Below are 13,593 nucleotides of genomic sequence, written 5' to 3' on the forward strand. Positions count from 1 at the left end.
ACCGAGGGTTCAAATCGAGTTAGAGTCGGATTAGAGTCGGGTTAGAGTTCAGTTGCCTTGCCTGTTTCCATCAGATCAAAGTTACTTAATCATAGAGGATAATAGATTCGAAAATTGTGTCTATTAGTAATTTTGATTGCAATTCCTACTACTAATAGCGCTGTAATGCAGTACTAATCTCAATCGATACAGTAGAACTTGCACCAAAAATGGTAAGAGAACTCTAGAGCTTCCGAATTGTGACATAAAAATGCATTGCGTGAGTGTTCTATTTTGTAGCTCATCTGTGCCCATGCATTTCTGGAATTGCTCGGTGGGAAGTGAAAAAAAAATGGCGAAGGTTTACGTGTAAAGACGATCGTCAACACGGATGACAGCGTTGACAGAAACTAATGAAATTGGCTAACGTCAAACGTAAAGAACGTTATGTATGAAAAATGCTCCCTTTAGTTAGTACCGTCTCGGTACATTTCATGTGATTGCGTACAACGTTTTATACAAGTGTTTAATTGCGCGATAAAAACGAAAGAACAAACGGAGAACCATAAGATCCAGTGGTTGCGAAACGTCACGAATCACAACACGGAACGGGCCACTTTAAGGCAAGACGTTCCATCTCGTTCTTAAGGAATCTCCGATCACGTAAAAATAGTGATAATGCGAATGACTATGTATCACGGGATTCAGCAGTTGTTCGCTGTGGAATCGCGATGACCTGATTTAATCTTATCATTCTAAAAGTGTATCCTAATCTCGAATCGTGTATCGTGCAAGGTTATGTGTAGTTATGCGTCTGACATTTAGATCTTTTACGAATGTTCATCAAGGATCTTTTAATCGTGTTTGGAAATTAGTGTGACATAAAGTCACGATTAATTTTATGCCGTGTAAAGAGAGTGCAATTCATATTATCTAACGATGGCTTGCTACTCAAACTGTTTTTAAACGATCTTCGAATACCATTCGAAGTAAAATTGAAGTACAAACTGCTGAGAGTTGAGTGTAATGATAGTTTATATATATTTTATGTTAATACTTTTATGTTATCTGTTCGAATTTGTAATTGTTGAAATCTGTACTAATTTACACTTTTGTCCGATTTTGCCCAAAATTGTCTTTTTTACTCTACTATTATATTTGGACAAAATTAAATTTTATTGTTCTTTATTGTTGTGTAATAATGTTTCTGATGTGTCATACTTACCTTGTAATATTAGCTCTTTACTTGGCAGAATGCCTAAAATGTGCTTGAAAATGTAAAACTATGTGCTGTTGAAGGGAACATATAGAATAAGTTTTAAAGACAAAATTTCTATGGTACAAACAAATAATTGATTGATATTTTCAATTTACATATTACAGATATTACAAATGAGTCAAGTAGAAATGGATCAGGAAACAGTGTATGGGACCCATGAGGACAGCCATGTGGTCATGTCAGAGAAAGTACAGTCTATGGCTGGTAGTATTTATCAAGAATTTGAAAAGATGATAGCACGTTATGATGAGGATGTGGTCAAAGACCTAATGCCTCTCCTAGTCAATGTTCTAGAATGTCTAGACATATCTTATATCGAAAATCAAGATCGTGAAGTTGAATTAGAATTGTTAAGGGAAGATAATGAGCAGCTTGTAACACAATATGAAAGGGAAAAGCAATTAAGAAAAGCATCTGATCAGGTAAAATCAAATATGATGTGTACTTTGTACACTTTATTTGGAAGTATGTTTTGAAGAAAGTAATGTTTCCATTCCTTCTTTCATTAGAAATTGTTTGAGCTCGAAGATGTTGCAGAAGATGAAAGAAAAGAACTTCTAGCAAAGATTGATAGCTTGGAGTCGATAGTAAGGATGCTGGAACTGAAGACAAAAAATTCACATGATCACGGTACAAATGCCAATGGTTCTCTCAGACCATCCCTTCACAAAACATCCCGTTACAGTAGAGTAGAAAGTTTTTTTGTTTTATGTTTGCTTATATTTATGATATTATTTATATACAATTGATTAATTAAATTATATTATGGGTTTAGATGTTTTGCATGCACTTTCACAAAAATTTATTTTGCTATATATTTATCATAGGGTACAATAAGGTGAATGACATACTTTTGTATTATGTATATATTTCACTATTTAAGTTTAAAATATATTTAGTCATAGTTAGGCATTATAATTATAATGTCAGATATGGAATGTCAATTTTTGTATTTGTTTAGTTGTTCGTCTTGAAGAGAAAGAAGCAGAAATGAAACGCGAATATACTCGTCTGCATGAGAGGTATACAGAGTTGTTTAAAACCCACGTAGATTATATGGAAAGAACAAAGATGTTAGTTGGAAGTACAGAAAGATTAGAAAATGCAACTAGCGGTCGTGGTCCATCTCGTTTGCCATCCCTTGGTCTAGCTCACATGTCTCGAAGTTCTGGGCCATTGAGTTATGGTTTTCAGAGCTTAGAAGCTAGCATAAACGCGGAAGATTTCCAAGAAGAAAGCCCACCAAATGCTGCTAACTTAAAAACAGAGATGTTGGATAATAGTAGCGAAGCTACAGTTGAAACATCCGATAAGAGTCAATTAACGGATAAACCAGTAAAAGCAAATAAAACAACGGCAATCTCTAGACGTACGTGTTCGAATTATTGAATTTCAATACTGTTAGGCAATGTATAATATTGATATAATATGGAATATTCGATCATAGACGAAAGTCCCGAAACCGAAGCACCTCCATTGTTGGCTACACCAACATCACCAACTGTAGAAAAATTAGCTACTACTCCAGGTGGGAGGAGTAGAACGGAAAGAGAACAACGAAGTGGTAATACACTATATCAGGAACTTAGTTTTCAAGATGCTGATGCATTGGGTGAAATGGACGAAGGAGCGGACATTACTGGTAATTCTTTATCACACGTTTGGTTCGAGACTAAAGCATAAATTTTCATACATCATCTATAAACTTTCAGGTAGTTGGGTTCATCCTGGAGAATATGCATCATCAAGTATGTTCTATGAAATAATTACATATTGATATAAAATATTGTTTATTTGTTAATCCTTTGAGTTCTAACAAACTGTTTTTTATAAAAAAAAAAAAGGGAATTTATATTTTGCTGTACGAAGTAGCCTCAAAGTACATCTATTTTTTTTATTATTTTAGAAACAGCATGTCTTACTTTTCTTGACTAACTCTGGTAAAATTAATGTTATAAATTTTTTGCATGCATGAACTTCAAAATTATTAACCATATTAATTACTATTAGGTAATTAATTACTATTAGGTAATTAATATTATCAATTTTGCAATAGTACATAGTTATATAGAAATTAGAACTCTAAGGGTTAATATTGAAGTTAAAATTCAAATTATATTGTATAAAACATGTACTAATGCATTTTTATGTTTTATCGTTTCCTTCCCTACCTATGCTGGCTGTAATCGTGCCCTACCTGTATAATCGCATGATATGATAATACTCCATGCAGTTAATGACAACTTCTTCGGTAAGATATTTTTTTTATTTTAAATATATTGTATGTATAACCTTGCGAATATACTTAAAATAACTGTTCCTAATGTCTTATTAGGAATGGGCAAAGAGGTGGAGAATCTCATTATGGAAAACAATGAGCTTCTGGCCACGAAGTGAGTGTTTTATAGTTCGTAATTGTACTTTTGCACTTGCAATGATATCTGTGTAACGTACTTAACTGTTTTTCAGAAATGCGCTTAATATTGTTAAAGATGATTTAATTATCAAAGTCGATGAACTGACAAGGTATGTTGTCCCAAATTCAAAATAATACGTTCTTCATACATAGTGCGTAATATATTGATAAGTAAATATATTGTATAGTGAACAAGAAATATTGCGCGAAGAAGTGCGAGGTTTACAACAACTTAGAGAACGTCTGCGGCAAAGAATCCAAGCTCTTGAAGATGAACTGAAGAAAGTGAAAGAAGAAGCTGAAGCAGCAGCGAAAGCAGCCAAGAGCGACGACGAAGAAGATGTACCACTAGCACAAAGAAAAAGATTTACTAGACTAGAAATGGCTAGAGTGCTTATGGAGAGAAATCAGTATAAAGAACAATTCATGGAACTTCAAGAAGCTGTTAGATGGACTGAACTGATAAGGGCCAGCAAAACTGATCCTGCTAGTATATCAGGGGGCAAAGGTTCGGTGTGGAAGTTGTTAGTATCATTTGTATAAAATGAAACTAAAGTATTGAGTCGAATAATAATTATTTCTTTTTGCTTTTAGTTTTAGTAGTCTTTTTACACCCGCGGATCGGGGAGCCTTGGTTCGCGGACCACACACATTACCTCATATTAGGTATAGTGCACCAACAAATCAAGTTGTCCCAGCATCATCTTGGGGCACCATGCGTAGACGTACGTTGAAAGGTCGCCATGAGTTTCTCGACCAGGGAGACACCATGTGAGAAATCAATCAAATTCTATATACGCACTTAGATATTGTCAGTTTGACACTAAAGCCTGCCAAAATTTTTCTCTATTCTCTGCATAGAGATTTTTTCTTCATTGTCATGCTTTTTTTTCAACAACGGACTCACGGTACTGTGATCGTTTCCACAACGAAAACTTTTACAAAGATATAACCACGATACACGAGTTCTACACGCGAACTTCTTTTAATATTTTACCAAAGCTATTGCAACGGCAACAAAACGTTTTTTATCCCGGTGGGACAGATTTTTGATACGTTATAACTTTTTAGTAATATTTCTGAATCCAATCATGTTTCCAGATTAGAGGCCTCTTTGGTCAATTGGGATCCATAATCTTTTGTCGCGACTCTCAATTACTCTTGATTGCTCTTAGAAAAATGTGAGTCATTTCTAAATAATTTGTTGCCTGAGCGATTTGTAAATGTGATGGTTTTTAACAAATTATTGTTGCAATCCTTATCTGCCAATTTTTCAATTAAAACAATAAAAATCGTAGGTTTACATTTCATGCGCATTATTGTATGCGCTGATAGTCATTGGAATAAGATCATAGTCTATTGCACACAAATAAAATATTACTTTTTTGACAATTTTTCTTTTACTAATATATCTATCTTTATTCTAATTTCTTATATATATATATAAATAAAGCTGTAAATGACTGTATTGAACTGAATCGTTGCATATATATTTGTGATATAAATCAATTTACTATTTACGATAATGATTTACACGTTTGAATTAATTCAACAAAGTAAATTATTCTGTTACCTTTTAAAGTCATGCTTGGAAAGCAATAGTTTTGTAAATGAACGTTTGTACATTTTTGAAGAAAAAAACACCAAATATGATCACTACTGATCAGCAAATAAATGACGTTTTGACTATGTTATAATCTTGGCTTTTATTTCACTCTTGCTCTACGCTTTAATTTTTCGTTCGGGTTCATCCTTGCCTCTTCTTCATGGCGTTGTCAAGATATACCTGGTTTTTCTGGTTTTCGGTGGGGTGCTTATTGGCCAGCAGGTAATTCTGTTTCTGCTGTATGTCTAACATTTCGCTTTTAAACGTGGATATAAAATTCGTTGTGCGAGTAATAACGAAGCCGACAGTTAGATATGACCGAAAGAGAACAGTCAGATTAAGTCTTCGTTTGAATTCAAGACAAAGTGTGTCCAGTGGTCAAGAAAATCTTCGTAGGAATATACGGTTAAACAGGCAACAGTATTCAGTAAATCTACTAACTTTTATAATTACAAACATCTAGTTTCATCGCGTATGCTTTTAAAATATGCAATAATTTGCGTTTTATACATTTTTACAGATCTTCTGAAAAACTTGTTGCCAGACGAGCAAATGAACGTAGAGAACAATATCGTCAAGTTCGGGCGCATGTTAGAAAAGAAGATGGCAGATTACAAGCCTATGGTTGGAGTTTACCGGGCAAACCAAGTGCTCCTGTTAGACAACCCGTTCCCGTGCCAGTCTACTGCAGGCCTTTACAGGAGTCAGAACCTGGCATGAAGGTACATTCAATTTGTTCTTAATTAATGATTCATATGCATCATATAGTAAGACTTCACTGTGTATCTGTTTATGCAGATATGGTGTGGCGCTGGTGTAAATTTAAGCGGTGGTAAAACAAGAGACGGTGGTTGTATGATTGGTGGTAGCGTGTTCTACGCAGCTGAAGCTCAAGAAGTAAGTACCAATTCAAAAGCTGACGCCGAAGATGCTATCGAGCATTTGGATAAGGAGATTCAGGAAAATGAGAATCAGAGGGTAGAAGCGGAACAATTAGAACAACAACTTAGCTCATTGGTTTGGATCTGCACTTCAACTCAGAAGATGTCGAAAGTTACTGTGATAGATGCTAATAATCCAGCCGATATTTTGGAAGTCTTTAACGTTTGTCAAGGACATTTACTTTGCATCGCAAGTGTACCTGGAGCCAAAGAAAGTGATTATGTTCAAGCAGTGAATGAAGAGCCGGCCCGAACTGCTAACGGGGTGAATGACAATGAGGGTCACGAGGAGACGGTCGATCAGAATAATCAGAAGAATAAGCAAGAAACTCAATCGGAAAAGAGTAAAACTGAATCCGACAGTATGTCAGAGGATCAGAACAACGAAAATACCGAGAAGTCGGACGATACTAATCAGAACGTTACTACCGAGCCACAAAGTTTAGAAACTGTAGATGGTGAGACCATGAATTTAGGGAAAGTACACTTTGTAAAAGTTAATGTAGATGTACCACCGTTACGATTGAATGAAAAAGAAGATACGACCGAAGAAAAACAGCCTGAAGCGATTGAAGAAGGTACACCTATAGAAAAGATGTCTTCGATACAACCGACAATGTGGCTCGGAGCTCAGAATGGTGCGGTATTTGTTCATTCCGCTGTTGCTAAGTGGTCAGTTTGCTTGCATTCGGTCAAATTGAAAGATGCTGCACTGGCGATCGTGTATGTACTTTTAATTAAACAGTAATCTAATTGAAGTTTACAGTGCAGTCTCATTATATGGTATATCTATAACTTTGTAATTCTCGAAACCATATACCAAGACTCCGCTGTAAATTAACTGGACGGTAACTTAATACGCAACATAAACGTTGCTTTTTATTTTAGACACGTACAAGGACGAGTTCTTGTCGCTCTCGCCGATGGAACTGTTGCATTATTTCGAAGAGGTGCAGACGGACAATGGGATTTATCTCAATACCACGTAATTACCTTGGGTAGTCCACAACATTCAATCCGGTGCATGACTGCTGTTAGCGGTAGAACTGTATGGTGCGGATATAGAAATAAAATTCATGTTATTGATCCAGTTTTAATGACGGTCGAGGTACGTATATTTGTTTACAGTTACTTCTTTTTAATAGAAAATTTTACATGTAAAATAAACTTTCAGTGTACCGTAGATGCCCATCCACGTCGAGAATCACAAGTGAGGCAATTAGCTTGGTTAGGCGAAGGAGTGTGGGTCAGTATTAGATTAGACTCGACGCTTAGACTATACCATGCCCATACTTATCAACATCTTCAAGACGTCGATATTGAGCCTTACGTTAGCAAAATGCTCGGGACTGGGAAACTTGGTTTTTCTTTCGTAAGAATTACCGCCTTACTCATTTCATCGAATAGGTTATGGATTGGAACAGGAAACGGAGTAATAATTTCAGTTCCTCTGGCTGAAGGTAATTTAGCATTGGATAACAAAATATTTTATTTAACACAATAAACGTTTGCTCATAAATGAAATACGTGCGTATTTCAGGTGCTCGAAATTCAATGGCAGTGTCCAGAGTTCAAGCAACAAGCGGGAAAGGTGATGCACCAGGAGTTGGTGTTAGAATCTTCGCATCAGATCATGGTGTTACACTCGGAAGTTTTATACCTTACTGTAGCATGGCTCATGCTCAACTTAGTTTTCATGGACATAGAGATGCGGTGAAGATGTTCGTTGCAGTGCCTGGTACGTCATTATATTCATATCATTTTATCTATTCCTGTAACATACATAATAATTTTGTTTTAAACGATTATTGTAGGTCATGGTGGGCAAAGTGCAGTATCCGATTCTTCCCAACCAGCCATGCTTGTTCTATCTGGAGGCGAAGGGTATATAGACTTTAGAGTTGGTAAGTAATTGTATTCATGAATTCCTTTGCAGCAGATAATTAATCATTTATACATTTAACATCCCTAATAGCATGGTACCGATAATATTGTGTCATTAAACTTCCTAACATATATATATCAAGTATGACCAAGTGTGTCTCTGTAAACTAGTTTTACCTGATTGTAACACTTCCAGCAGATGAGGCAGAAGACGAGAGTGACGTGGCCACTCATCTGATTGTATGGCAGTTGGTCAGGTATGCCCCCAGAGAGAAATGAAAAGAGGTCGATGGGTCTTTATGTCTTTTTACATACAACTGTTTGTACGTTTTCGTGAATCAGTTTATGTTATTGGTTTATGAAATTACTTATACTAACTACTGAGACTATACTCTGCGCACGGTGTAATGAAATTCTGAACTAACAAATTCGCAAGTAGTTAGACGTTTCTAACCTCGACATTACAAAATTTTTCTGTCGAAAATGTCAAATTTTCTCATTAAATTCATTAATTATCAAGCTGAACGTTCGTGAAATTCGATGCGAGACTATTTGCTTCTGTACAGCACAAAATTATTTTCATAATTTCTATTAATACAAGAACTGTTTTGCACTTTTGTTTCTCAAGCTCAACTACATACGATATAATTGTTCCGCTTCTTTCGTTCCTCTGGGGGTCGGGCATTTCCAGCTGACATGCATTTTATTGTACACTTGGGTGCAACGTACGCTTCCTTCGATTAAAATCAAGGTGTGATATCTCTTAAGGAAGCCTATGGTGTGCCCGAATGTACAAAGAACGATTGACAGTCGCACTTTCTTATTTATTCTTATCATGAATCATCGTTCAGGAAATTTGTGCTGCATAGCTGATTGCTGTTTTCTCAGGTGATGGCGAAGATACGGAAGAAAGTATGGAACATTCTAACAGTGCCGTGTCAGCGAACGCCGAAGAGCACGGAGAACAAAGTCATTTGATCGTGTGGCAGGTGCAATGCCCTTTACCAGCGCCAATGAATGACTAGCCCAGACATTTTGGAAACGCGCTGATCCCGGTGTATGGCCGAGCTTAAATTTCCCTACACGCGAACCAGAGGTTTAGCGTGGTTTCCATTCAGTGTTGTCGAGGCACCGATAAAATCACCAATTCTTAGCCTGTGGTCAAACGAATGCTCTATCTATTTAATTATACGTATAATAAAAATTGTAGCGCGGTACGCTAACGATTCTACAAATCATGTAACAGCGACGGAGGAAACGTTGTAATGACTTTTAACCATTTTACGGATCGTTTTTGGTATTTCTTTGTGGATCGGTGAAAACATTTTGCCAAATGTAACTAATTTGTTAGGTGCTCGGTGCTCATTGGGGAATTTTTTTAACCAAAAGACGTAACTAGAATCTCTTAACTCGATGCTTATAATCTTTAGCTTGAAACTTCTAAAACGGTTCTTCAAGGTACTCTATGCTAACGTATTAATTTTCATTGAAGATCATGCATGTCTTCGCGCGTCCAACGTCTCGGAAAACGAGAACGTTCGTTTTGATGTTAGGTACCGTAATTTCGTGCGCGAAACAGCTTTTTATTTGAGGGTCAACAAGAGTGGCAGAACAAGTCATAAATTTGGGACAACGATCGATGAGTTTTGCTTCGTCTGTATTATTCTGCAGGGGTAGACAAGGACAACAGATAAGATAACATGGCTGCTGTATCTGTCGCTCCTCTACAAAACAATGCATGAAAGGCAAAGATCGCCAATTCTTGTTCGGAGTTAAGGTCTCCAATATTGGGCCCGTACTGTCACTGTTGATACGTCCTGGAGTTGATCGAGCAACACTCAAGAAAATAGTGTTGTATTTCCGCCAATCATTGTGCTAATCGATGCAGATGCGAGACAATGAGTTTTCGATGCTGCCGTGACATTTGCTACCTAGTTGCAGTAAGATCAAGATTACCGTCAGTGATACAGGAACTTTTGTACATGTTCATTTGCAGGGTGCAACCAAGTCGGGTAGTGATTAGGAATAATTTATTGTACATTGTTTGTTTAGAGAATATATTTATGTTTTACAAATATAAGTGATTTGATTCGCGTAACAAAAATTAAGTGTATACATATATATACATATATATATATATACGGAGTGTAATATATTATTTTATATGTTCTGCTATGTCTTTGGCGTGCGGTTTTATCGCATCTGCTTTATCCAGAATCATGTTGTAGAACAGTGATGGACACATGTGAGGGTGCGAATAGGCAAGTAATGTACTCACGGGCACTGGTTAATTAGCTCATACATTTTTAAAACTTCTGAATTCTCAAATTTTTAATTTCTTAAGATTCTTGAGTTCCCAATTCTTCAACCCCTAAATTTCAGAATTTCTTTGATTGTGCTCGTGATTACTTTGGGATCCCTACATCTGGCCATCACTGTTATAGATCATTGAACTTATGTACATAACCGTAAGATGTTTATAGCTCGTTGCGTAGATTTTTAACTTATGTTTCCGTCGACGAAGTAGAAAAGATTCTGATCATGGCACATACAAACACGAAGTACGTTCAATCGTCGATCACTGTGAACTTTATTTTTACCGCCAACAATCTCTTCCCATTAATATTTACCAAAGATGAGGTACGACTTCTTGTACACTTTGTACGATCTCTAGCAAGAATTGTTTCGCATCGTGCGTTTTTAGGCCGATATATAGCGACCCGACAAATCTAGAGCAACAACAATAGCAACAATCTTCTGCAATCGAGCACATTGAATAAAAGTCGCTGTCATTCGGGCTTGCGTGATTTCTGTAAATTCCTATGTTAAGTAACGAACGGTGAAATTCAGGATGTGTACGTATGTACGATGTATAAGAGCTGCACATTTATTGTGTGCGGGCTCGCTTTTGGTGTCGAGCTCGGAACTGTACCTGGCTCAGATGAAGCTGCAATGGCGTTAATAAAGAAACTTGCGAAACAGGATCACTCTATTTACTTTCTATTCTTCTTAACGATAATTATCGAACTTCTGATTAGGGTGGTTCTTGTTACATGTACTTAGTCACTTAGCGATACGATGTGTGGTAATATAGCGTGCGGTCAAGCTAGCGAGCTCCCAATTTCGAAACTTGAAAATTTCTAAACTAATTTGAAAATTAATTTTCCTGAAGTTGAGAAATTTCTAAATTCCCAAAGTGAGAAACTTGAAGATATCTTTATTCCTAGATTTGAAAATATCAAAGTTGGTATCGACTATTTTATGAACAACTTGAAACTGTATGTATGTGAAGTGCACTGATCTCGTTAATTTTTATTGTACTGTAACGGCTGTAAAAAGTAGTGTGTTTACAATTGCCTCACAGAAAATGAAATCTAGATCCAAATATTTGGATTACAGGTACGTGAAGAGAATTGTCTATAAATAAGCGCTCGTGTGAATGCTATACGTAACACTATATTCCAGATGACATAATCTTGTCAGTATAATCAAATCGATCAAAAATAACTGTCGATATTTATAGATCTTTCCATATATAAATCAATCAAATCCAATATCAATAAATTTGATACTCGATGTAGGATGAAATTTTTATTTCAACTTTTTGATCAACTCTTTTAAATAATTCGAGTGCTTTGAGACAAGAACTGGGTGAATTTGTGAAATAAAGATGGTAATATTTTCAAGATTATAAGTTTAGAAATTTTCAAATTCTGAAAACAGGGATTTTTAAATTGCCAAATTTGTAAACTTTGAATCACTACATGCCAAAGTCACGTTCTACATTACCAACAGCTTCAGCCCCGTCCGTAAGCAATATAACGAGAATTTATTGTACTCGTTGATGTCTATCACTGATTTAATGCAGCTTCGAATGTCAATTTTTGTCCCGGGCCTCACAAACACTAGCGATGATTCCGTTCTGATACGACTTTCAATAACGAATGTTAACAATAAATTAATATTTAATTAAATTAATTCAATCATCGAGCTTTTGATATCGAAAAATCATTCATTGTAATTCACCCTTAATTACATATGTTATAATTCCCAATCATGTAGCTCTTTTACATCAGCTTCAAACCATTAAAAATTGTATACATTTTTCATATTTTCATTTTATACAATATTGTCACTTTAAGCTTTCTACAAAAAGAAATTTTGCCTACGTGAAACAAAAAATAGTTGAATATTCTTTACGGTTGGTCTCTGTTCGAAGCCAAGGCTCGATTTCTTATTAGTAACAAATCGTTTCTTTGTTTCCTTCCAAGTAGTTTGCATTCGCGTGACTCATTCATTTTAATTTTATGCAACTCCACTTCCGTTAGCGCAATTTCGCGAATATTACATTTCATAATATTATCACTAGAAATTTGGAATATATCAGTCATTGTAACAAAAAGTGCAGTTACTCCATTATCAAAATTGTTTCACAAGTTAAAATATATGTTGCGTATATCTTTGGAATAAAAAGTCGATGATTAACATGTATGGGCCGAATTACTCAGACCATTAATCTTTGTGACATACTAAGATTATTGGCGACCATGAATTTTTATTTGGAGACAAATGGGAATTTGTTGTGAGGATTTTAGGATTTGGGGATTTATGGACTTTGGGGATTTGGGGATTTGAAAATTTGGTAATTTGGTGATTTGGGGGTGCTGGTAATTTGGAGATTTGGGGATTAGGAAATTTAGAAATTTGAAAATTGGGAATCGGGGGATTTGGGAATTAGGGAATTTGGAAATTGGAGGATTTGGGAATTGAGGGATTTGGGAATTGGGGAATTTGGGAATTTGGGAATTGGAGGATTTGGAAATTTGGGAATTTGAGGATTTGGGAATTTGGGGATTTGGGAATTGGCGGATTTGGACATTGGGAAATGTGGAAACTGGGAAATTTAGAAATTGGGGAATGTGAAATTGGGAAATGTGGAAACTGGGAAATTTGGAATTGGGGAATGTGGAAATTGGGAAATGTGGAAACTGGGAAATTTGGAATTGGGGAATGTGGAAACTGGGAAATTTAGAAATTGGGGAATGTGGAAATTGGGAAATGTGAAAACTGGGAAATTTGGAATTGGGGAATGTGGAAATTGGGAAATGTGGAAACTGGGAAATTTGGAATTGGGAAATTGGGAAATGTGGAAACTGGGAAATTTCAGAATTGGAAAATTTGGAAATTTCAAAATAACACAATTTGAAGAAAATGAAAAACCTCAAGCAATTTGAGGAAAATAAAAAGTCAAAAGGAAGCAGTTCGATAAAGATTGCACTATTAAGGCTTAGTCATCTCCCATAGCGTGTTAACAAGAGCAATTATACCGTTTGGCTGCACGCTAGGTAATTATTCGGTAATTGAATTCCTACATCTTATCAATTTTTTTTTTCATACTCGTGAACTCTATGCATGAAGTATACAAAGAAATCTGGTTAAATCTAACTTGCAGAATACGGGGTTTAGTTTTTTTTCTATCGCAACTGAT

General features: G+C 35.9%; 1 protein-coding gene and 1 long non-coding RNA gene across 12 annotated transcripts; one reads left to right on the forward strand and one right to left on the reverse strand.

Annotated features, from left to right (window-relative positions):
• The first annotated feature begins 74 nt into the window (after nucleotides 1-74).
• Nucleotides 75-11,089, forward strand: syd (JNK-interacting protein syd). Of its 11 annotated transcripts, none has more exons than XM_076532080.1 (19): nucleotides 75-212; nucleotides 1,363-1,680; nucleotides 1,768-1,942; nucleotides 2,220-2,627; nucleotides 2,706-2,900; nucleotides 2,971-3,006; nucleotides 3,492-3,509; nucleotides 3,594-3,651; nucleotides 3,728-3,784; nucleotides 3,863-4,198; nucleotides 4,269-4,445; nucleotides 5,801-6,002; nucleotides 6,079-6,944; nucleotides 7,110-7,329; nucleotides 7,396-7,681; nucleotides 7,762-7,959; nucleotides 8,036-8,125; nucleotides 8,302-8,362; nucleotides 8,994-9,130. In XM_076532080.1, the coding sequence occupies exons 1-19, from the start codon at nucleotides 210-212 to the stop codon at nucleotides 8,995-8,997; spliced, it is 3,708 nt and encodes a 1,235-aa protein (XP_076388195.1). In that variant the 5' UTR covers nucleotides 75-209; the 3' UTR covers nucleotides 8,998-9,130. The 11 variants fall into 11 exon arrangements, with proteins under 11 accessions (XP_076388195.1, XP_076388196.1, XP_076388190.1 ...); XM_076532081.1 differs by having other exon boundaries at nucleotides 8,305-8,362; XM_076532076.1 differs by lacking the exon at nucleotides 8,302-8,362 and adding an exon at nucleotides 280-1,002 and having other exon boundaries at nucleotides 79-212; nucleotides 8,994-11,089.
• On the reverse strand, nucleotides 7,686-8,995 carry LOC143264532 (uncharacterized). The gene is made up of 2 exons (XR_013038274.1): nucleotides 8,283-8,995; nucleotides 7,686-7,993 (listed from the first exon to the last, which is right to left on the reverse strand). It is a non-coding gene; the product is annotated as an uncharacterized LOC143264532 (long non-coding RNA).
• Nucleotides 11,090-13,593: the final 2,504 nt, after the last annotated feature.

The sequence above is a fragment of the Megachile rotundata genome, chromosome 5 (assembly GCF_050947335.1).
Source record: "Megachile rotundata isolate GNS110a chromosome 5, iyMegRotu1, whole genome shotgun sequence".
Lineage (NCBI taxonomy): Eukaryota > Metazoa > Arthropoda > Insecta > Hymenoptera > Megachilidae > Megachile > Megachile rotundata.

What these genes read in the sequence shown, in the direction of transcription:
- syd (XM_076532075.1), top strand. An exon ending in AAAGGTTCGGTGTGGAAGTT is followed by an intron (nt 4,199 to 4,268) that starts GTTAGTATCATT and finishes TTTTGCTTTTAG; the next exon opens with TTTTAGTAGTCTTTTTACAC. An exon ending in CAGTTTTAATGACGGTCGAG is followed by an intron (nt 7,330 to 7,395) that starts GTACGTATATTT and finishes ATAAACTTTCAG; the next exon opens with TGTACCGTAGATGCCCATCC.